This window comes from Haliotis cracherodii, unplaced genomic scaffold, assembly GCF_022045235.1.
Source record: "Haliotis cracherodii isolate W230 unplaced genomic scaffold, xgHalCrac1.p SCAF_1, whole genome shotgun sequence".
In the NCBI taxonomy this organism is placed as follows: domain Eukaryota; kingdom Metazoa; phylum Mollusca; class Gastropoda; order Lepetellida; family Haliotidae; genus Haliotis; species Haliotis cracherodii.
This window is the reverse complement of record NW_027266264.1, coordinates 11340860-11366920: the sequence shown is the minus strand read 5'-3', so window position 1 is coordinate 11366920 and position 26061 is coordinate 11340860. Positions and strand designations below refer to the sequence as shown.

General features: G+C 37.0%; 1 protein-coding gene across 1 annotated transcript; it reads right to left on the bottom strand.

The window, feature by feature from the left end:
• Window positions 1-1009: 1009 nt before the first annotated feature.
• Window positions 1010-18784, bottom strand: LOC139472539 (cubilin-like). The gene is made up of 20 exons (XM_071255014.1): window positions 18626-18784; window positions 16540-16618; window positions 15898-16022; window positions 15353-15508; window positions 14660-14735; window positions 13996-14138; window positions 13190-13327; window positions 12321-12402; window positions 10103-10236; window positions 9167-9322; window positions 8868-8967; window positions 8430-8566; window positions 7396-7545; window positions 6933-7020; window positions 5401-5522; window positions 4800-4955; window positions 4171-4249; window positions 3527-3648; window positions 3107-3271; window positions 1010-1579 (listed from the first exon to the last, which is right to left on the bottom strand). The coding sequence occupies exons 1-20, from the start codon at window positions 18699-18701 to the stop codon at window positions 1272-1274; spliced, it is 2592 nt and encodes an 863-aa protein (XP_071111115.1). The 5' UTR covers window positions 18702-18784; the 3' UTR covers window positions 1010-1271.
• Between the last annotated feature and the right edge of the window lie 7277 nt (window positions 18785-26061).

Sequence of the window (26061 nt, the reverse complement as noted above, 5' to 3'; positions counted from 1 at the left end):
TCACAGCCAACAATACCAGCGTCTGAATGGTTGCAGGGGTCGGAGACTTAACATGACAAATTTGTGCAAATTAGCTATGGAGTTTTTCAATTTTATCATATAATGGGTAGGTTTCTCGGCAGGATAAAGCCAACGGATAAAAACGATATCCGTTGGGGTGATATGCGGATTGAGATGCAAATATCAATGGTCAAGTAGAGACTACTTTCACTGTTTATAAACAAACATGGCGTTGCCCTCGTCATTCGGCGATCGAGTCAGAATTAACCATCGGGAATCTGGAGAAACTACAGGGATAATTGCTCTCATTATCAAAAGAACAGTCTTATATAGTGAAAATCAGTGTCTAACTGTGATGTAGCTAAGGCATTTTATAAGTTTGGTAACTTTGGAGATATAAATTTCGAAACAATTTGGCGAGTGCACTAGGCCTAGCCAAGCGGGATCAGTAGCCATATCTGTGCTTGTAGACCTCTGCGGCTTGAAACCTTCTCCACAAATTAAAATAGTTGGATTTGGCCGAAATATGTTTGAATTTTTACATTGTTTCGTTTTGTCGCTGTGTGTACATCTGACTACACTTCTTAAAGTTATGACAGGACAGACCGACTGCCAAGAACGTCTGACCGTGGTCTGACCGTGGCCGTGATGTCTCATAGACTAGGGCACGGGTAGCTTCCCTTTGACAAATGGCAGTTACTCTAGCGGACAGACCGATGGATTGCCGCGAAAGGCAATTAAAAACAATTGTTGTTTTGCGTATATGTTGTTTCGCCACTGTATTAGAAACAGTTCAGTTGGAACTATATTGGCTACTGTCACAGTCCGACTGAAACATCACTTACCCTGTGACGTAATAAATATTAATGCGCGCATTACTATCACTGAATATTGATATTATACAGTTCTATACAACGTTTAAGTACACCAATGTAAACATCAAAGGACTATGTACATTCGAGTTAAGATGACTGCCGCGATTATCATATAAGTTCAATTCTCCTGAACAAAAACTTGAAAATTTAATGAGGTAAAAAATACATTTCTTTATATGTCACATCATGCTGTATACTATCATCGATTATCTTGTGTATAGATTCTTTCTATTAGGATACATTCCCCGGAGTTATTCGCCACAGCTTCATCTTCATCGCTCCTATCTCTTCTTAGTTATCTCTTATGAGACGGAATTAGTCCGTATTGTATTCTTAATTAAGAGTATGGATATTATTATACACATGATAATCGATGATGATTGTACACATGGTACTTTATAATTTGTTGGGTACTGTTCCGGAATTGAGGTACGCTGAATGAGGCGTGTCAACGGCCTGGGCTGACGTTGTGTAGGACGGAGGTCCAGTGAAGGTTGTTGGGGGCATAGTGTTGGTCATCGGTGCTTGGCCAAAATTGCTTGATGGTGGTACATGGCCTACGGTATAATACACTGGAACGTTGGTGGTAGGAATGCGTCGACTTTTTTTGTAGATGAACATGGCGATTCCACATATTATGAGTAGCATCAGAAACGTGCCACCAATTGAACCCCCAACAATTGCTCCAACATTAGTATCAAAATCTGTAAAATAAGATGATAAACGCACATTATATTATACTGGATAATGCATTGTTAAGTTCATGTCCAAAACATGCCCAAACCCTCAACAATAGATCCAACCTCAGAACCCAAATCTCTAAAATTAGATGATAAAAACTCACATCAGATCATTTATTGTTTGGTAAATGCACCAAGTCATCACAAGCGCCAGAGGTACGGTGCAGGGTTACGTCTATTCCCTTCCGATGATTGCGGGTCCGATTCTCATATTCACCATGGTATCATTCTTGGTTTGACAGCACCACATCCGTGCTGGGTGGTTTCACCAAAGTGGCAATCAAATATTTTGTAATCAAATAAGATTTACCCAATTAATATATGCGCTGTTTACCACATATGAATTCTCTCATACAATTTCATTTTATGAAAGCAACATTGTTGATTTTTAAGTGATTAGGTCCTATCAGTATTAATCATGGTTTGTGAAGGTCAGAACTCTCCTGAGATGTAATGGTTGAAATAATCAACTACTAGTATCATGATCATGTACATACTTGCTTATTCATGCCATGATGTACCTTCAGCATCCCAGTCCCTCCATAACAAAATTAATTAATATTTTTTATTCGTTATTTTGAGATTTCCTCCCAGAGTGAAACATTGTTGACAGACTTAAATCTATTTTAATAAGAAAAACGTTGAAGTAAAGAAATTCGAGTAATGTTACGATTTTTGTTTGTTTATCTAGGACAAGTTGAAATATCTAACGTTATTCATATATTTGGCACCAATGAAATTGATACTGTGAAGGTTTTTGCACATGCACATTTACATGCCCATATACAAGTAATTTAACAAAACATTTGTACAGAATAACCTTTATCGATCTTTCATGTTCAAAAATTACAAACAAATGGACGGAAATCATTAATTAAGTTGTCTCCCTTCAATTGTATTAGATACAAACGATGTCTGGTTATATCATACTACTTTCAGACTCCCTCTCTCGTTGAAACAAGTAGGAGACAGTAAAACAGAGGAACCTTATCATTCATACCTGTGCAACAAAGATTGACATGACATGAATGCACAAATATGTTCTTCTTTCAAGAAAAAGAAACTTCCAAAAGTGATCCTTCAGGCGATCTACGCAGATTAGTGTTTGATTCTTAATTATTCGAAATTAGTATGCATGTAGCAAAGAACAAACACTCAAACAATCACTGGAACCATGGCACAAGTCACAATAGGGTACCACGTTGACCGCAGAAGCATCAAACTTGGACATGTCCTCATAATGTATGCAACAAAGCCATTTGAACGCCCCACTGAGGCCCGACATGCTGCAACCCCGATCAAACAACTTTCGAGCAAGAGCTGTATGATGCCATTTGAACTCTTCGTAGACGTGAGATCTAGATGTTTACGTTACTGAACCCTCCACCCCCAAAGCACCAATGTATAGTTACTTACTAACTCATTTCTTGTAAATGCCTTTCTCCAAGTTCAGATAAATGGATAATTAAGTTCAGATAGTACCAAACTTACCTGGTGATTTATAATTATATTTGTTGGTATACTTGATCTTGAAGCCACGATCAACACCAGATGAATCTGACTTGAATTTCAGGAACATAAAAGATCCAGAACTTGTTTTCACTGGTTCACTTTTTCCACACCAGCGACCAAGTGAGGGGGCGAAAGGGTCCGAACCTTTCAAAGACCAAATATATTATGTTTTCTTCGAAAGATGCAGGCAATTGTTCTTAAAGTCCTTCGGTCGTATCAGGGAGTTGCATAAGTGTCATTTAGTGTCATTCATAATCTCAAAACAGGACAATAGTGGCCAAGGAAACTGGTAGATACATCTATGGAACACACATTGGCGCGCGCACACACACACGCACGCACACATTGCATGCAGTTTGCAACACAAAGAATATTGTGAACAAATATCATTCAACTAACCATCGAACGCCTCCATGTAATCTTCAAGACAGTTATACGAGTTTTGGAGTCTTGATTCCATTACGTTGATCAGGACACTGTAGTATTCGTCCGCCGTGATCTTCCAGCTGGACTCAGTGTTACTTGAATAAAGAACATACACGAATTGTTATTGTACGAACTGTCAAAACAGTGAACGCAGACGATATGTGAACCTATCACAAATGATGAACATTAATTTATTCTATTTTTACTTTCGACTTCATAACATTTACAAAATAACTATGACGTGTATGTAATAGTTAGGACAGATAACCGGTGATTGTTCTGACTATGGATTTTATGAATATAAACTACATTTTTATCATTATCATTGTGTTGTCATCTTCGTCGTTCTTGTTGTTCATCTTCTTCTTCTACTTCTTAATATACGCATCAGTATTAACATACGATAGTGCGATTTGCAATTATTACTTTCCAACGTTGTCACACCTTGTGACATCCTCAAAGCAAAGAGTATTTGTATGTGCTTTTTAGGACATATTGACCCGATATTGATTTATGTCTTTCATATTTTAGCATGGTCGGAATCGATAGTCGGAAGCGTACAATGGACGCTTCTTTTGGCAGAGATTTCTTCATGGAAGTCGAATACAAGTACTTACCTCGGGTAATTAAATGGGTAATTAGGAGAATATATGTATTCGTTGCTATAGGAGGCTGAAAGCTCCTCCGTCGCTGAACCTGAAATGAAATAAGACACGATCGTGTATCCATGTACACACTTTAATGATACAAACTGTATCACATTTGACTAGGATCAGTATCCTAATTCGAGAGAGAGGCCACAGTATCCTATTTCATAATGGGGTGACAAAGATAGTCACAGCTCAACTTTCTGTCATTTTACTCGGCTGTATATACCTACTATGAATGAAGACAGCCAGACAATTCATCATATCTTGTATTCACAAAGTTTTTGTTCAAATTGAAATTTGTGTCAATTTTCAAATCTTAATATCAAAAGAAAAGATCCCTGGAAACATTTTGTATCCATTTCAGCTACGTGCACTTAAAATTCCTTTTGATAACAAGAGAGTCGTATTGAACATGTTCTAAATCGCAGAGTGTAATATACAAGAACATGTCCGCGGTTACTTTGCCTTAGAGTATACATGCGCAGGAAAGAGTCAGTACTCGTCAGGGCCGAACACTGCCATGTCACATGTACTGCAAAACGTGTATACAACATCTTATGTTTCCAATGTTGGAATTGCGCATCCACGTTTCGTACCACTGAAGTGTCCCGCCTTGAGAAGCATTTGAAATCCTTTGTATCTAGTCGAAGAGTCAGAGTGGAACCTGACGCTGATGATGTGACCGGAACTGATGTAGTCAGTGCTGTCATCCCCACAGTACCTCCCTGGGTCCGATACACTGGATCTCATGCCTGTGCATACAAACGTGTTAAGTCAGCTATTGCAATACCAATCATCTGAATAATATCATAAAGCATACTATTTAACGCTGCTTCGAATCGTAATAACACCAAGCTTTGCACACCGTCGGCTGAAAAGCCTCAAATAGACGTCACATTAATGAAACTCATGAGCCCATCGTTCACTAACCAAGAAAAACATAATCGGACGAATCACGAATGAGACCGAAGGAAAGCAAGACTTCAAATTGCAGTACACTCCTCAGATAATGCTTTAACCACATGGCACAATCTTGAAATCCGTCGAAATGATGAAAAAGGATGTATTTTCGTTTAATGTGCTGCTGCTTCCATTTAATCATATTGTGTTTACACTGTTTTGTTCCAATTACTCGTTTTATATATTGGAGTATAAGAAATAGAACATGTCAAAATATACAATTACAATCATAATTACCGTCGCATATTTCCAGGTAATCGTAAGAGCATTGGGATGTTGATTCAATCAGTGTGTTTCTGACTTTAGCTTCAATATTCGTGTTTGGTGGAGCATATATGATCCAGTTGCAATCCTGGCGGCTGAAATTACAATCATGACAGACTGGTGTATTTAATCCTAGTCAGGCCACTCCGGGAAACATAAAAGTAACAGAGATGTACCAGTTCATGATGTAATCGCCTCAGGTGGTTTTATATCCACAAAATGTCCATCTGAGATAATGGTTTTAAAACAGTTTATACTCAAACGTTACTAAAAATGTAGCGACCGTAGAGAAAGTTGCATCTTAATCTTAAGGTCTTAAGGTCTTGGAAAACAATATACGAAAAGCTGATCTTCCTCTTGTATAACATCAACATTATATATGAAATTAGTACAAAGGAAGTAGGCATCCTCTTGGGCATCAGTTGTGCCCCCTACTTGCTGATCCGTTGCTTTGCACATACAATTACTTATATAATAACCTTTAATATGGCCATGTTTTCCCGTGATTTTCATTTGTACAATTGATCATGATTTGCCTTTGCATGTGTGTGATGGATGCCACCAGTGGGGCAGTATATGCTAAACGTTTCGCGAACATTCGTAAACACACGCTCATGATTTAGCTGGAATGGTGAAATAGTTTTGTCGCTTCTTTCAGCATAACTTTGTTTGTTACACAGTCTATTTTTTCCATTATTTAGTTATCCAATTTACTGATCAAACACATTTTATCTAACAAAACTAGTACATAACAGCAGTACAAAACATACGAAGAAACGTTTTGAGTGCTCTGTGTGCCTTTCCTTGTGTGCCTTACAAAGTTGTTTAAGTTGCTTATCTTTTGCTAATCTTCGCAATATCAGTAGACATTAAAACTTTATTAATCATCTTTGTGATGGACTCGTGGGGTTCATGAATCAGGTGATACAACTTGAACAGGTATTGCAACGAGCTGACTATAACTAGTACCGTTGACTAGCACTAGTGAATATTATCTACCCACTGCCGCTGATTGAATTTCTCTATTTTGTGATTATATTTTTAGGATAAAGCTGCTTAATCTCTCTGTCTTTGGTGAGCAAAGAAGTTACTGTTAATTGTTGTTTATCTGGGGGAAGTAAGTTGGAATATTTTCTATATCGCCTGTTAGAGTTTTTGATAACTGAACTGAATGTGAATTACATGACTTATGGACCCGAGTTGAAATTAAAAGTTTCAACTCCCGGACGGGACTCAACCCCCATAAGTACGAAAAGCTGTACTTTACTCAGAAAGTATTATCCCAAGTATAGCATTTGTTACATTTGACCATTTTCTAAATGACATTGTGTTTTTATATTCATGTGTTCATTTCTAAAAATATTTTAACAAGCTATATATTTAAATTTCATCAATTACAGTCCCCACATGTCCCCATACGATAATCCCTATCGAACACTGAGTATAATTTTCGTATGTGCAAATGCTGCCTGTCATTACTGGCAAGTTTATATACATTTTCTTACTTTGGGTATGGCCCAGGATAGTTAGGCGATGTCAAGGTTGTATAGTCAGTCGTAGTAATATTCAATGTCCCTCCGCAAGTATATGGTTCTGAAATAGATTTAGTTAATTCATTTGGAACCAACTCCATTGAATGGACATTATTTCATTTATATCACATATATATCGAAGCAGGTCGTAAACATTTGCTTTGTGGAAACCAACGAGCACGGTTGTGGTGCTGACACACTCAAGTTTCAAAATAACGGCTAATTTGGAATTCGTAACCGTCACTAGCAGAGTCTGTCACGACTAAGGCGCCTAATTCTGCAAGCAAAATCCGGCGTCTCAGGCAGCTGCTCCATCCATGCGCTTGACTTTTAAAACGCCTTTCACTCTGTGTGCTATGTTGTATATAGTTACGGAAATTTGAGTTGTTCGTCCATTTGACAACTTTAAAGTTAAAAATTATAAAAACGTAAATACCATTCGTTTCCAAATAGGCCAACTTGAAACCTCTCTGATGTCCAAACAAATATGTATGGAACTGAACTGTTATAGCTGATCCACTGCTTTGAAGAGTCGGTCGTGATTGGCCGCACCAGAATAATAACGTGTCATTAAAGATCGAAGGTCCTGGAATGAATGATTGTGGCAATGTAGCACAAGCAAACTGCAACTGCAAATGAGAGAGTGAGTGGGTTTAGCGCTAAGAGGAAAGTCTCACGTGATGCTTTACTTAAACCAAGAGGAAAATGTAATAGTTTGTTATAATGAGCGCGGATCTGGAATCTAACAAGAAAGACATTCATTAACGAAAAGTATTCAAGTCAAATATACAGTTGGCCAGTTCAAGAATGCTTATTTTGTTGGTTTATGTCACAATAAACTTACTGGTGCAAAATATCAACATCACACGTGGAAACCAGACAAATTGGTCAGGAAAGAGCTCAAACTTATGTGTATCATAATGTCAAGTCAGACAAGCTTGTTCTTTTAGATTTGAATGCCAAATTTAAAGATCACTTTTGTAAATATGTAGGTTTCATAATGATCAGGACAACTGTATGAATTTCCCGCCACACACATGGAATTCGAAAAGAAAGAATGAATTTCTAAATATCTTTACCCCATATATTTATTTCATTTTTGAAATTGCCATACTCGAAAGTACTTGTAAACAAAGAACTAGATAAGTCTGATAGTTAATCATGTCGGCATAGAATCTGTCCGTAAGATCGCTGTGTGCCGTTGGAGCCGGATAAATCTGAACGTTGTCAAAAAATGAGTTATAACACCATATTTATCAAAATGCACATTAACAATTATTGCAATTTTGATGTTTCTGGACTAAGTGGGTATAGATGAACACAGTGGATCATAGAGATGCAGAAAGTACGCATCACTATGTAACGTTTTCTCTCCATTGCATTTTCACAACAGACTCGTATTGAACTGTAAAGGTTTTGTTTTGAAAGTGATACACATAGATATACCATCAAATAGTGTTTGTAACTCACCGTCGTAAGCCGTAACACGGTCAAATTTGCAATTTACGTAACTTCTATCTGTAGAGTATATATCCGAGTCAATGACGTTGATGCGCACCATCATATTAGGATTAGAAGCCGTAATTGTCCACAAACATTCTTCATTGCTGCAACATGTAGGTGAAGACACAGTTGACTTATGGATTTCCACTTCTGTATTCTCTATTCTATTAATTCATTTTGTTTAAAATCGCAAAATGAAAAAGAAATAAGATGTCACGTGATGATATATGTACAACAACATTAATCATCATGACAATTATGTCTTGATTGTGTAGATACGTTTTGTCCAATGTAGACTGAAGGAATCGTACTTTGATTCTGCAAGCATTCACGCACGCACACATGCACTCATGCAATCACGCACTTATACACACATACGCACGCATGTTGTAGGTAATTACTTACCTTGGATACCGTACAGGGTATCCAGGGGACTGTAAGTGTTGTGGATGTGTGGTTGCATTAAGGAACTGAGAGCCACAGTCCTTTGACAGGGTCGGTACAACTGAAACATTGACGTATTCAATCGTATTATGTCAGAAGGCTGTGCAATATACAAAACACATAGCTGTGTCTCTTGTGATGTCCTAAAATCCGAAGATTGTGTCCGTGCCAGGTGCTGATTTACCTATATTTACCTCAATTTCGGGTGATGTTTCAGTTTTGTTTAGTTTTAGTTTTGTTATCTAGATTTCTTTACCTACCTTTCCGTACACTGTGTGAAGCTCGGATTCGAAAGCCCCGACCACTAGTGTCATCGTTGGTTTTGAATACCATTTTCATAACCATTCCATTGGAGTAGTACGGACCAATTGAGGTTATTGAAGAATCACCACAAAACTCTCCAATGCGACTTCCACCTAGAACACATATTCTTCTCACAAAATAATACGCAACAGAGATTATTTTGTTGATAGCTTCGTCATTCCTCGCACCTTAATTGTACAGTGAATTTGTCTGCCACTTTGGTATACTTCGGTGCACACATTACAGAGTTGCAAATTGCGATGATGAAAACGTTATGCAGAAAAAAGTAATTTTTGTTGATATGTTTTTGTGGTGGGTATATTAGAAATCTTCCATCAACCTAAAGTCTGTGCAAGATATTTTTGTGAAATACGCGCATTTATCTCTGACACGATTCACCCAACTATAATCTAATGAGTGGGTGTTAACTTGACGCTTCTTTGGACACTATTTAAGTTATTTAATGGTTAAATATGAGAGGAAAGTGACGCAGGTCGAAGCAATTCCTAGAAATGTTGTATACTCAATGGTAAACGTAGATGTCATCGAATACTTTTATTGAAGATTATGATTATGGTGACGTGGACTTCTAATTGTGTTTTCAACTAACAACTTGTCAATGGCAAATTCGATGATGTTTCAATGGGGTAACACTCAACTATTCGTCACTTTCCAACCCCCATACGCCTTACAAATGTGAGAGGAACTTACATTTCTTATTATTATTTGATGTAGATTTTTTTTTCTTCCTGCTGCAATAATGATCAGTCATGTTTGCCTTTGAGAGAAGAGGAAAGATTAGCCTGTTTTTACCTTGGCTACAATGATATATTTGTCAGTATGTAGACCACAGCCAGGTCAAGATCTCTTGTTTGTGAAATTCTGTCACATACCTTGATAAAGTGTAACTGAGTCATTATCGCAGTGCGGGTACGCGCCATCTAAATCAGAGTTGAGGATGTCTAGTTTCAAGTTTCCTGCCATTGAATGTCCGATATCGGCCAGTTCTATGACGCATTTCAAGTTCCTGAAACAATGGTAAACGTTATAGATTCAAGTCTTAACAAAACACACTTAAACGTAGAGTACAAAATGTCTCTCACAGATTCCATTTGGCGTGACTTTACAGGAATGTGCTGATGTGGATTTAAACAAAACTCTCTCCACAATCTTAAACAAATCTCCACTGCGCGAATACGATTATATCAAAAGCATATACTTTGGAATCACAATAATATAGTGATGTTACCAGGGGTTCGCAGATAGGTGAGCACATCCTTCCCCACCGTCACAGACACAAACAAAGTAAAGTAATTTAACCATGAAAAAAACACTAGAACATACGGCACAAGTAAAAATATAACATTATATTGGACATCATGTTGGCCATAGATAAGTCAAATTTGAAAAAAATGTTCTCCACGTGTCTGCCATAAACATTTTGAACGCTTTGCTTAGGCCTTGGATTTTGACAAACAATGTTTGAGCAAAACTTATAAGGTGTTCTTAGAAATCTTCGAAGAAAGAGCATGCTCGATTGTACTAGTCTTCAACAGTTGTGAAAATTAGAACACGTAGGCTGGAGCTTCTGGAATAATGTTCGACATTAAGGGTTAGTTTGCTTTTGGAAAGTTGAATTCATCCCTCGTGTCCTTCTGTTTTGTAGACAGTTTTTTTTGTCACTCTGAATCCTTATGCATATATCAAAATATGAAGCAGATTATGTGGTTTCACCGGTCTCTGTGTTTCGAGTTCAGATGGGTAAGGTAAATTAGTGTAAGAGAACTGGCTATTTGACCGTTACTGAACGATATCGGGACATCGATGTACCTGAAGCTCAAATGTAACTTAAACTGCTGAAATTCTGTTTCATATGCACAAATCTTCACAAAGAAACAGATGAGAAGGAGGGGGTTGAATTTGTACCTATAGGGATACCTACTTCTTGCCAAAATGTCTCACCCCGAGATTTCACATAGATGTTCTATGAGGTCCAGCATTTCACATATTGTTTTAATGGTAAATATCGGATGATATTTGCTTTCATCTTTGACAATGTGTCCTGAACATTTGTAGATAGAGACCAAACTCGTGGTCATCACGTGATGTTCATTGGCCTATGGAATTAACATTTTCCTCAAGTTTGTCAATGGGGACAGTGGTGTAAAAATCATATAATTTGACAGAATAAATTGGTTCTTTCTTAGATTGCTACAATTCAAGCAAATCCTTTGCTTTTTAGAATCAATTTTGTATTAATCCCACTCGTGTCAAATTCTTTCTGTGAATCTAAAGAAAGTCCTTCCTCGATTGTATTAAGGATTATGGTCATTCTATGCGACAGGGGTTTTGTGAAAGCGTGAGTAAGTTTTGAATATAATTTCATTTATATCGAACATTGTAGGATGGAATCCCAAAGTGATGCAGGTTTTAGTACACGGTAATGATGCTGACAAATCCAGAAACGTATCAGGTCGAATCTGGAAACCATGTAAGACGATGTCCCGAATGTATACTTCGCAGAATTAATAGTAAACATCACTCTTCAGTGATATGCATTAGTTCTGACAGTGAGTGAAAGTACTTGGTTATTGCGCTGTTTAGTGTCGAATCGGCTTAATGAGGGAGGAAGCCCAAACAAGTCAGAAATAAGACTACTGTAATAGTTAAATTACACCCAACTCGGAATCAATTATATTTATGAGTCCCTCGTAGAATAAGCATTTTCAAAAGTAATGATCATTATTGATTCATCGGAAAAAACATAATTCGCATCTCATAGGTTATTCACTCTTAATGTGACGTTGTGCTTATTATCCTTAGGATTACGGCATCAAACAAAGACTAATTGGCACGTTAGTCATATATGAATACAATCCTTTCCTTGAATACTCTGCGGATGAGAGGGTTCGTCACATAAAATAAAATAAAATAAAATGTCATGATACCATGAAACCATGTTTATTTGAATTCTTGATAACTGTCTAGATGTTTAAAGATGCGATATTACGTGAATTGATTCGTTTATCCAAAACTCTGTTGATCCGAACGTGCTATACGAATGACAAGGTTTTCCTGTATACGGGTAGTAGAATATGTGATTTAACATACCTGTCATAAGAGTCGGGGTATCCAGGTGACAGAATGATGATGGGTGTGAAATACACCAAATACGTATTATTGCAGTCGCCCTCTGTAGCAATGCCAAATGTATTTGATTAATTTCACATAATTTCGATATTCTGTCGTTATCATACTCCATTACATAAAATACAATGAAATATGAATATCCAAACAGGTTCGTGACTATAAATATATACGCAGAGATCCATTTATTGTTTGTGATTCAGAACTAAAGCATCAATGTCCATGTTGGTAATGTTAATTCTGAACTCGTCTTTAAAGTGATGCAAACTGAACAATGGACTATTGCCTGATCAGTGTGTGTCCATATCTTGTAATCTTGCAATGTGAGACACATTTCCATTAACCATTCATACTATTTGAATGAAATACCTAATAAACAAACAACCGGTATTGTATAATGACTTAATATAATTGATATTTGCATAGAAACGTGAATCACACTTGCTCCGATTGACAGACGTATCAAGATTAATGTCAACAACAATGGCAAGCCATAGCATAGAAGCATGTATATCGGCCCGTACATTACAATTGGGTCTTGTCGAGGACATGACAACCCCGTCTCGTTGGTGATAAGCCATAGGTTGACAGAACATTATTTTGTGGAGAAGTATGTTGGAATGTTGGCTCATCAGCACGTCTATACATATTGTGAAGTACATATTTATATTATCTTCCATATTCGTCATTATTATCTGATACCTTTACTTATCCGATTTTCAGATCATTTATAATATATAAATCTTTGATATCAAAACGTATCCAGAGAAATATTACTCTGATAGGGTAGGTACACGTAGGTACAATTACAAATGTAGTTGTCAATCAAATACCTTTTCGTGCAACATATTGTAGCATAAAGCCTTGCTTAGTTGTGCTCCCATCGGTGGTGAACTGAACCAACAGCGAATTCTTCGAACTTTGGTATCTTGGCCTCTGGTTAGAACAGGATTGTCCAAGATATTGATCAGCTGAAACATTAAAAATGTTAAACTCACCCTTGGTATATCTATCCTTATATATAAAAAGAAAAGGTGATCTGATACTAGTATTCACACTGTAGTGATAGACTAATATAAACCTACACTGCATAAATGTTTCCATGTCCACACTCTCGCATCCATATACAGAATGCTCATGATAAGACATTTTCCACATTCAATGGGTTTACGCTTCCTCGCCAGTCCTAAAAATATTTTCTTCGTTACTACATTATCAGCCGTTATTATCTGTTGCAAAAAGAAGTCAATTCTGTTTGGATCAATTTAAATAAACTATGCCTGTGTGTTTATTATACTTTTTGTATAATGACCTAAGTATGTGAGTGAGTAAATGTTGCCAAATGCCCCACTAACAATGTTTCCAGCTGTAAATAATCGTGTCTGTGACAGAAAACTCAACTGTTGATATCACGAGCACGACATCAGATAAGTTCCTGCCTAACATCCTGACAACCAATTAGTAGATTATTAAAATAATAATAAGAAGAAAAAATAATAATATGATTAATAAGAAAAATATAATCACAGATTACCAGAGAACTTCTCTGACCCTGAATCTAAAGGATTACTATGCTGTAATTATGAAAATGCTCGTTGTTGTACATGCCAGGTACATGTATACATATACATATATGTACCTTCAGTTGTATTTCCGTTATACACACTCAGGACATCAAAGCAGGCATGTGAGGGAGAGGCCTCAATATCTGAATGAAGAGTTGTCAGTCCAACTGTGTCGTTTTCATTTTCCGATGTAATGATCCACGTGCAGTTAAGACCACTGAAATAATAGTTTTGAGTATTGCATGTTCCCCTTTAAGATTAGATGTAGGGTGAAACTATGTAAAAAGATCTCATGCTTTAAAGTTCATTGCAAAAAAGTACATTATTAAGAATGGACTGCAGGTCATATACATCCCATTGCACACAACAGTCGGTGTTTCTTTGAAACAATACTAATATAAAACAACCTAATTTTATAGTGTAAGGTTCAGTTAAAGCCTCGTTTAATTTATAGGCAATATCGTGTTCCGATTTGTGTTATAGAAATAAACAAGTATCTTACAGTGTAGTTTCCTGAAAATAACAGAATCTAAATTCGAATTTAGGCAATTACCAGAAATTCGACAGCGGCAATGGGCGAATTTCATCCTCAAGCTTCTTGTTTAAGGTTTACTTCAGTAATTTGAGGTCGCAAGTGTACAGTTCCTCTTCGGAACTGCTGAATTGAGTCTGCACTTAGTAATAATGAAGTTGCTAATTTCAGAAATAGTTTGTGGTAGAGCAATGTCAAGAACATACTTAAAGTAGGTGTAAGGATACCCCGGGGAGGTGATGTTTGCCACTTTTGATGTTGCTGTCAGCGTTCCGCCGCATTCTGCAAAAACAACAGCTTTCAACATAAAGGTAGATTGGGTGGATACCTAAGGAAACATATTTCATGGTTAAGTTTATTTCTACAAGGAAGTCTAAACTTTGATTTTCCTGAAACTAACTTGATAACTGGTAAATACATCGGGTAAGCATCTTTCAAACGAGTGTTTTTTGTGAAAAAAGAAAATTTCTGTATATAGTATTACAATGAATATCCATGTCACAGTCCCCGGGTGTCTAAAACTTTATGTGTGGCTTTACATATTTTTGCTATACCCATTGTGAAGTATGTCAAACTATAGTACATGTGAGTAGCTACACATTATGGCCATGAGGTTGTGTGAATCGGTCGGTTTAGACGAGGTAATACATCTTTTGAGCCCTGGGTTTTGTGGAAACCCAAAGAAACACTTTACTTTGTTCTATTTTGCAGATGTAGCGGTGGTCACACACTAGCTACAAAACGCGATTTAAATCTTCTTAACTGCCTAGAGAGTATTGAGACATGCAAAACACATTGAAGCTATTCACATTTCATTTTCATTATGACCTTTGTATCTGTTCGGTAGAATTCGCATTCCGAAAACTTATTAACGGTTGCCACCATTCACGTATACTCACTTTCAAAGTCAATGACGACGATTCGAAACCCTTCTTCATTCACGAAGGAATCAGAGGTAAACTGTATGTACATGCTATCTCCGCTACTGAGGAAACTGCGTGGGTCTGTGTTTGTGCCACAAAATTGGAACAGGGGTCCAGTTGAATTGTCTGGTCCTGGTGACAAAAACATCTCAATGATAACATTTATGTCTGATAGTTTCGTCCAGACAGGCACACGCATACACGCATGTTTTCTTTTTATTATAATTACATTGTGCATCTATTATTAATTGAAAATTATATCTAAGACAGTACTAGTAATCTTAACAATCGTGCAGAAGCTTGTATGAAATCTGCAAGATTAGTGTGAGTATACATTACTAATGTAAATTGGCCAATCGTCATCTTTACCCTCAGGGTTAGGCATGCTTACCCTTTTTGCGAAACACGCAAAACATGCTCATCCTTATGGAAATACCTTCTTCAAATCTCCACAAATTGTAGCTTCCAATCTCCAGATCATGGTATCACGTTTAGAGTATTTTAGAAATTGTTGTGCTTACCATCGTAGAAGGACAGCCTGTCGTATTGACAATGACGGGACGATTCCAAGGCAAAGTATACAATGTCAACGCCCACTCGACGGTCGATGCTCGAAGCATGTATCCTCCATGCATATGTTAAGTTACTGAAATAAACAATTATCAATATTATTTAAATGCTTCCAGATCGCGTAAGACATTATGGGTTTGTTACTGAGTAATATAATAATGTAATAATTTAGTTTAAATAAATGATAACTCAACATCACTGATGGATTGGACATGTTTTACCTCGGAAAACAGACCGAATTGTATTCGTGTTTAATTCTCAGCTTCCGGTGAAGTTCTTACATATATGCTGTTGACATAGTGGTTTGGTTGCCGACATATATTTACAGTGTATAAACATTACCACCTTATGATCAATGCAAGTGCATTTCTATGAAAGGTGGTCTCATTTATACATAATAGATATCTGATTGGTCCATATATATAACAATATCCACACTCAGTTATATAATTAGCATCCGAATTTTCATATAATATTATAATATGTATTAAGCATTTCTATGTACATCTTATGTTGGACTCCCGTTTTACATAACTACTTGTATTGCACCAGAAAGAGAACACATGCTTTTGACCAAAACACTTGATGCTTACGCGCCATAATGTTTGGGAAATCCTGGCGATGTAATGTTTACAGCTCCCCCTGTAAGTGTGATTTCCTCGAAACGTCTGCCTGTAAAGATATTTAATTACGCATACAAACATGCATGTGAAATGGACGAGAAATAGAACGAAAGCTTATGATATTCGCACGAGGAACTCGGGTGTTTGCAGACGTTCCTCACTGTTATGAAAAGAGTTTTGTATTTTTATAGGCATATGTACTTATTTATCATACCTTACTTCCATATTGGTTTAGTTACCGATTAACGTGTACTGGTATTTACTGGTATATGGGCTTTGGGCGATCTGTAAAATGTCAAATGTCATAATTATGACAACTATTTAAAGCTAGTATAAAAGTGTACATGTCTTGCCCTTTATATATATTATATACACCTTTGAACTGTTTCTAACAGTGTCTAATCTATGACACAGTATAGCCTAAGGTATACAATGACGTGCATGTGTTAAAGTGTACAAAATCTAGTTTTCAGTCAGATAAAATGTATCTGATAACAACTTTCTGATAGTCCAGAATCTATAATTTTGTACATCCTGTGGACCAAAAAAAGGCACTTGTCAAAACGTTGTCTGTTAACCCTTTCATTTTTTTATACTTAGGAAACCTTGGTGTTCTGTACACACTCTTTAGTTGTACCAGTGAGTAAAGCTTGACAAGTCCAAAGTATAGGGAACTCCTATGAGCATTCAGTGTACCAATGTATAACTTGACAAGTAGTTTCTTGAGGCATTTCGGCACAGTAGGGATATTTACATCTGGGCACTGCAACTGATTCTGTTTATACAGAGAAATAGAGGTTATCACGCGAGTGTGTTTGGGGATGGTAAATATCCTGCATTAGGAATAATCATTGTATTTAGCGAGCCTTGGCGAGCTAAATACATCGTGTTTATTCCTAATACAGGATATTTACCATCCCCAAACACACAAGCGTGATAACTTCTTTATCATATGATGTCATTATTTAATTCTGTGCTTTAAAATCGCTTTCCCTCTCTCACATACATTACCGAAACATTGCGAGTTTTCCTGGAATGCACGCATTAATATATATTACGTCACAGCGTAAGTGGCGTGTCAGTCGGACAGGGACAGTAGCCAATATAGTTCTAACTGAAATCTGTTTCTTATACAGTGGCGAAGCAACATATACGCAAAACAACAATTGTTTTTAATTGCCTTTCGCGGCAATCCATCGGTCTGTCCGCTAGAGTAACTGCCCTTTGTCAAAGGGAAGCTACTCTAACCCTAGTCTATGAGACATCACGGCCACGGTCAGACGTCGTTGACAGTCGGTCTGTCCTGTCATAACGATAAGAAGTGTAGTCAGATGTACACACAGCGACAAAAGGATACAAGGTAACAATTCAAACATATTTCGGCCAAATCCAACTATTTTAATTTGTGGTGAAGGTTTCAAGCCGCAAAGGTCTACAAGCACAGATATATGGCTACTGATCCCGCTTGGCTAGGCCTCCCTCGCAAAATTGTTTCGAAATTTATATCTCTAAAGTTGCCCAAACTTATAAAATGCCTTGGCTACGTCACAGTTAGACACTGATTTTCACTATATTAGACTGTTCTTTTGATAGCGATAGCAATTATCCCTGTAGTTTATCCAGATTCCCGATGGTTAATTCTGACTCGATCGCCGAATGACGAGGGCGACGCCATGTTTGTTTATAAACAGTGAAAGTAGTCTCTACTTGACCTTTGATATTTGCATCTCTATCCGCATATCACCCCAACGGATATTATTTTTATCCGTTGGCTTTATCCTGCCGAGAAACCTACCCATTATATGATAAATCATGTTATCAGGTCAGTGCCGACTCCAGTGAAAACTAAATGTAAGGATTAAGGAACAATTTTTATAGAATTCCCTTTTTATGACATAATGATAAACGTAAACGGAGATTGAACAGAAAGTTGAATCTGGACAAAATGAATTCAACGGCATATTCCTCATATTTCTGTTTTCAAAACGGGTAATTATAAATGTCCGTCTTTGGCAACCTTGTGTCAATATCTACACGTAGAATCGTAAACAATTACCTGTACTAGCCTGTACGGCTAGTAATGACGACAGGGTACCGAGAAGGACGGCTACAGTTTTGTATATCCCCAACATTTGTTTAAATGCAAACGCCAGCTACCTGTACATCCAACAAACTCGGGTGCTCAATGTAATGGCGAATTCTCCGAGTATGAATGGTGTCGATATGAAGGACAAGCTGTGACGTCAGCGATACGTTATCAACTGACTACCAACTTTGTTTGCTCAGTTGTCAGGTTTGAAGGCGTTTGAGCGATTCATGGTTTGCTTGAAAACGGAAACGTAGTTCTGTCGGTGATTTGGCATACAATCATCATTCATACAGCATCAATAATTAGCTCGTCATACCGATTAACGGCATGGTCTACATTTATAATTAATCTGATTAATCTGGACAACTAGTTCATTGTACAAAAAAGCTTACTATTTGTTGATGAATAATGTCTTGGTTACGAGTTTTACGATACTGTATTGAGAAAAAATGTAGTTTCTTGTCCAAAATCATCACGGGTGGCGCGGTCGTCTAAAGCGTCGCAAACCGCTGTGAAGAGTTGAGTCCCTTGGGCACGCTACAAACCTGTGATTAAGTTTATTGATTTGCCAGCACGTTGGTTCCACCAAAGTGTGGCATGCATCACTTCGGGCTTTCCGCCCATATATATGATATATATAAAACTGGAATACTGTTCAAAGCGTAGTGGATACCCAACTCACTCACTCATCGAGTGACCTGACAAAGCTGATGTTTACCCGAGTGGCGCAGGTAACGAGATGAAATAAACATCATGTTATTTGATATGAAAAGACACATACTCTATTCGAAGTGATCTTTATTATCTTACTCTGAATACCATTGTTAGCAACGCAGACTGAACGTAGTTCTGTGCTTCAGCGTCATTTAAAACGAGTGACATATCGATCTCACATTTTTAGATGTATGTTCTATATCATTCTTCAATAATTAACTGTTATTAGCCGCGAAAAACTCTTAAAGTAATGTCGCTATATAGTATCTTATCGGCATTCGATTGTGTCTAATTTTTGATATCTCGATTTATATTTGATGGACACGGGAACTTTGACTTGCCATAATCACTGCTAATATCTTTGCCCATACTTAACTTCCGTCATTTTTTATCCCGTTGTTTCCTGCAGCATGGATGGTTTCGAATCCTAATCTTGATAGCTATAACCATTATGTTTTCGAAACGCATTCATGTTCTCTCCTACCTCGTTATTCCTGTTATCCTGCCTATTCTCAGTGACTCAGTGTACACCTTGTTGACAGGATGACATACGATTTGACCCCAGCAACCGCTCAGACTAGCAAGCACGACATGATAAACACCATATATGAATGAAAATCGCGGTTGTTTCATTCGTCCGAAGTGGTTATAAGCTATGCATTTAAGTGTGATAGTTAGTGTTACTTTTTTAGATGATCTTAATGCGTGAGTGAGTGAGTGGGTTGGGTTCTACGGTGAAGGGAACTACATCTTACACGATGTGCAAGTGTCCACGGCTAGAGTGAGAGAGTGACAATCTGCGTTTTTAAGGCATCGTTGTTATAAAATGGGATAAGTGACACCAGCAGAGATACAGTTAACCTACGTATTTGAGAACAATACGCAAACTAATTCATATCATTCACCATTACCAATTTAATTTTAGGTTACCTGGGTACAAATACGCATGATTATGTTTTAAAAACTCAACAGTATGACAACGCTCTACGTAAAACCCGATTTATCCTTTTCAATTTTCATGTCTATATTTCTGTATATATCTTTATTTACTGACAGAATGCAGGCACCCCACATGCATGAACCCTTCTCAACTGCTAATGCTCTCAATAATGCTTAAACAAGGCTCCAGGTCTTGAGTTTTATTAACTAGGGATGTATATCGGTGTTGTGACTTTATGCATCATGTTATATACTTGGGACAGCCAGGAACAGATACTAATCAGAAGTCATCTAAAACAGCAGAATTAGTATAAAAAAATGTCCACTTACCTGAATGTCAATATCTCCCTATACATCAGTCAGTCCTTCTCCTGATGTGGGGGCACGGGTGGCCCAGTCGTCTAAGGCGCCGCGATTCGCTGTGCAGAGTTGCGTCCCTTGGTCACGCCAGAAACCTATGATCGTGGGTTCGAATCCCGGTTCGCCCCAATTATGGTTCTAGGTTTGTCAGCTCCATACCCGTGCTCGTGGGTTTCACCGAAGTGGTAAACATCTGAGACCTGCATCACCTCGGGCTTTCCTCCCACATTAAGCTGACACGCCGCGATATAACGGGAATACCGTTAAAAGCGGCGTTAAACCCAACTCACTCACTCACTCCTGATGAAGGTACAAAACGTAGCCCCGAAACGTCGTTACAAACATTGAAGAAGTTATTATCCATAACATGTTTGCTGTGTTGGTGTCCAATCAACTTTTAAATACCTGTCAAGGAGTTTTCTATAAAGCAAGTTGGGGAAAGTGAAATGAATTGTGAAATTTGCATGTGTCGGAATAAAACGACTTTGTGTACGAAATGCTATAAAGTGTCAAGGAAATATTAAGAGCAAGAACAAAAAATATGGAAATGAAATATGTGGATTTGAACTCGTCATGCTGTCTCAATAGCCGGGAGAACCTTGTTTCCGCGTCCACTTTGTTATAGGCGCAAAAACGCAAGTACACACATGCATGACACAAACCCCGCCACCACCTACCCATTCTGTGATTGCGACACTTTGTTATCTTGATATGTCAGTGTGTGTGAAATATCATGGGTAGTTACCTCGACACGGCGTATACTCATTTGATAACAGCTGGAATGTCAAGCTGAGACACTCCCTTCACTGTGATTCAAAGAAGAGAAATTGCAAGAATACGTTAACATTTATCATTGTGAACCAATGGCTCACAAACATTTTTAGCTTTGGACGTCCTCCTTATAATTTCATGTGACATGTTATTCGCATGTGTATTTGATAAGGCTCTATCGATCATATAGTTACTCATCAACAATAAATGTAGTCATTGATGGTTGCACGAGTAGCCAGTATATCCCCGATGGAAAGTTCATGTCTCGAATTCTCAAATGTATTTCCGACTTTAGTATCAGCACAATAAATATATACATGAGTCTCCGAGCTACCGCCTGTCCGTCCCCCACCTTACACTCTTCCACGTTGTGACTTGCTGACATACTATGACGTGGCGTCAACACAAGCTAATTGAAAAAGATGCAGTGTCGCTAACATACATGTACATGCTTTATACACCGTACATGTACCTGTATTTACAAGCACATTGACCTTAACATAAGCCATTGTTTATGTATTGCACGAGTTTGATATATGCGTTTCTGTATATGTTTGAAAGTATGTGACTTTTCAGTATTGTTTAATCATACAGATTCTCAACATCTATTTAACGAACAATGATTTAGAATTGTAAACATGGACACTGTAATTTTGTATATATTTTCCATTATACGAGTTGCGTGATACCTAAAACATACTAGTATCCCTGTGATAGTAATGGTACTGAAATAATACACGTTTTTCAGTGCCAGTATGTTTCAGATGAAGGTTTTCCAATGACGTCAGGATGAAAACGAAATACATGACAATAAAGCTATATCAAGCCATTGTCTTCCTAGTTATTGGCCTAATAGTGTGTGTGTTAGCAATTTAGGTATGTAGATCATGCACTCGCAAATTGTAAACACTTCATGTTGTTTTTGTATTATGCAACATATTGGAGTGCAACGGAAATTGGAGTATTACTTGCAAATCAATACTACATGTACATGAAATGATGGATACGTTTTGCAGATTGTTGAGAAGTTCATTTGGGGGCTACGAGAGAACTTTATCAGGTCAGGAAAGTTAATAAATGATCTTGGCAACACCACGTCCAGGTATGTTGCGTTTGAGAGATCTGTTAAGTGACCGGAAACATGTGCATGCACCTTTATGTTTTTGAATATTCATGCTGAGTAGTATGCGCTAACATAAGCTAAACGTCCTGCCTATTTTGTTACAAACGTAGTTTTTCAAATACATTGTTTGATGGAACAAAGACTTAGATTTGTTGTGTATTTACTTATTGTTCTTGGCCTCACACCGTAGTGTGTTCAGGCAGATTGAAGGTACATATGGCATAAAGTGTTATTTCACTTCATTGTATGGTTTCTTAACACAGTACTGTAGTATGTCATTTACTACTGTAGTAGTTAGATCTGTGCATAAAGACTCAGGATGAAAACAAACTCTCCCAAAGACTGTATGACAAGAGGGATAATTTCAACTTTCCAATATCCAACGTTATCTTAATGTCGAGCAATATTCCAACACCTTCAGTCGTTGGTGTCTACAAACGCTCAAAGTTTCTACAACATGCAAGGCCTAAGTAAAGATTTCTAAAAGCTTTATGGTAGACATGTGGAGGACATTTCCAAATTTGACTCATCAGTGACAAAAATTATGTCCGATGCAATTCTTTATTTTGACTTGTCATAAACACTCTTCAAAAAAAAAGAAACACACAGGTAGTATGTTGTTCATTGAACCTGACTTCACAAAAAATCCTGTATATTGATTGGACATATGTAATTGGAAAATGTTGGTGGCCTGATATTCGACAAACGGTGCGTCAAAACGCAACCATTGTCGATTTGCAATGTCTTAAACGGCATTGTTTTCATACTTGTTTAAAAATGTCATGGAGGAAAACAGTAAAGCAAACTGCCCGTGCACGTTATGGCATCAGTAACTCGTAGTAGTGGCGATAAAAAGGCAAGCATAAGCCAATAATTTGTCATTCAATCAATCAATCTTTATTCATGGTACTTATGAGGCCAAAGGCCTATAGTTCATTGTCTGGGGCGTGTTAAAAATTTATACATTTTCTTAGTTTCATAGCATGATAAATGAACATTGATAAATTTCTAATAGTTTCTGTTCAATCACAAGTCATTAATTTACCAAATTTGTTACCGTTTGGGTTGCGGTAAAAATATTTATTTATATATTTTGCTCTTAAATCTTTATACACTGGACATACACATAAAAAATTGTTTTCATCTTCAATACAATCAGTTTTACAAATCCTACAAAGTGTATGTTCTCTTGCAATACCTTCATATCTGCCTGTTTCAATAAATAGATCATGTGAGCCACAACGAAATCGAAATAGAGCTGTTCTAAACTTACACTTAATAGATAAGGTTCTAGTATAATAGTAGTCTTAAATGTAGTGTAGTAATTTGCTTTTTTAGAACTGGACAAAGAACCATGCCATTTTTTAATGTACATATCTTTTAAGGTCTGTGTCAAACGGGGGAAGAACTGCTGTGGCATATCTACATGTTGCTGTAACCAAATATAACCATATCCACATTCGTATAACATGTTTTTAACTGTTGATGACTTTTGATGTTTCCCATGGCTGTCATATTATAACATTTTCTAGGGTATCTTGAAGATGACATATTTAATAGCTTGACCCAGTATTTAAGTATAGGATAAAACACGTCCAAGGGTTGTTATGATATTTAAAACCCGCATCCCGAGGGATTTTCCTAGGGAAAGGGTTTTAAATATCACAACAACCCGAGGGGAAGTACTTTATCTCACTTATAAACCGATTTTGAACCTTAAAACAACATTTATCAACATTTTTATGTTTCGAACATACTTTCCATGAACCTTAGGAAACGGTCGTAAAATATCTGTTGCTGGCTTTCGGATCTTGAAAAGGACATTCTAAAAAGCAGTGAGCCTTGTGGTACTCCTACTAGGCTACAGATATGAAGGTTGCGACTTCGATCCTTGGGAATATGAAGAAAACATTTGTTATTTGATTTTACATTTCATTACATGTTACAATCTGAACGGAAGTTATATTAATAAAATATCAAGGACATTATATAAAATCTCTGGGATATTATAACACATTATATTGCAAATATGACTTGAATATCCTATAAAATCCCAGGGACATCACAACGCTCCTGTTTATGAGATTTAACCCGACTGGAGAACAATAGGATGACGTCACCAGAGGTTTATAATATCCTTTAAATAACTATTGATATACATGGGAAACCGTCCGCATTCACAATATACCCTTGCGTTTTCTGTGCTAGATTTTACATCCAAGAACCTTTTACATGCATATAAATGTATTTTCTCACTAACATCCAAATGTTCTAGGCCCCAAATTTCTGATCCATACAATAGAATCGGGCTTATTTTTGTATCAAATATTTTCAAATAAACATCATATGTAATATTGTCCAGAACTCTAAGACTTTTTAATATGCCTACAAAAAATTTCTTGGCTTGCAATGAAATGTTATGTGCATTCCTTGGCAGTCTACTTGTAAAACACACGCCTAAGTATTTATAAAATGGAACAATTTCTACGGCTTCCCTCTGTAAAGCCATTTTTTCTTTTCTGGATATGTTTCCACCATTTTTAAAAACTACAACTTTATGTTTATCCATATTTACAGTAAGTTTTGACCCGTCACAATAACTCTCTAGTACATGTATTTGCTTTTGCAAGCCAGGTATTGTGCTCGAGAACATGACTATATCGTCAGCCAAAAGAAGCAGAAATAATTTAATAGTTTCGGGATGTAGTTGTATTCCATCAGTGCAATTATTTTGGATTTGATATGCTAATTCATTTATGAATAAGGAAAATAAGAAGGGACTTAATATACACCCTTGTCGGACACCCATGCTACTTACAAAATTATCCGATATAGCGCCATTGTTCCGGACACACACCTTCACATTTTTATATAGAGAGCACAATAACTTTCCAATTTTGCTACTTAGCCCATGTCTTTGAAAGAGTGACCACAAGTTATCCCTTTTCACAGAGTCAAAAGCTTTTGCAAAATCTACGAATACAGCATATAGCTTCCCTCGTTTCACTGATAGATATCTCTGTATTATAGAATATAAGATAAAAGAATTGTCAGTGGTGGAGTATCCTTTTCTAAAACCTGCTTGTGACTCACTTATTTTATCATAAGAATCCGCCCAGAAAACAAGTCCCTTATTGATAATTGAAGTAAATATTTTATCTTCGTTGAATTCCATGTCAAATAAATTGTTATCGTCATGGCTAAATGGAACTGAAAACAGTTCCTGAAAATGCTCAAACCAGGCTTAAATATCAATGTCATTTTTGCAATATCTATTTGGTTTAATGGCTTTTAGCGATGACCAAAATGTTTTAGAATTATCTATGCTTGATTCCAACAGTTTCTGTTTTTGTTCGAAATATTCTGTCTTGTTTTTCTTACAAACATCGTTGTACTGATTTCTTACTCTATTATAGTCGGTTAGTGATCCTCTGTCCTTATACTTTCTAAAGTTATTTAAACGTCCACATCGTTCCTTTTTAAGTAGCTGGCATTC

Coding starts and splice junctions, on each gene's coding strand:
- LOC139472539 (XM_071255014.1), bottom strand. CDS start 18,701: ATGTTGGGGATATACAAAACTGTAGCCGTCCTTCTCGGTACCCTGTCG. Junction 9,323..10,102: donor CTCAGTTACACTTTATCAAG/GTATGTGACAGA, acceptor TATGTGTTCTAG/GTGGAAGTCGCATTGGAGAG. Junction 8,968..9,166: donor TTCACACAGTGTACGGAAAG/GTAGGTAAAGAA, acceptor TCAATGTTTCAG/TTGTACCGACCCTGTCAAAG.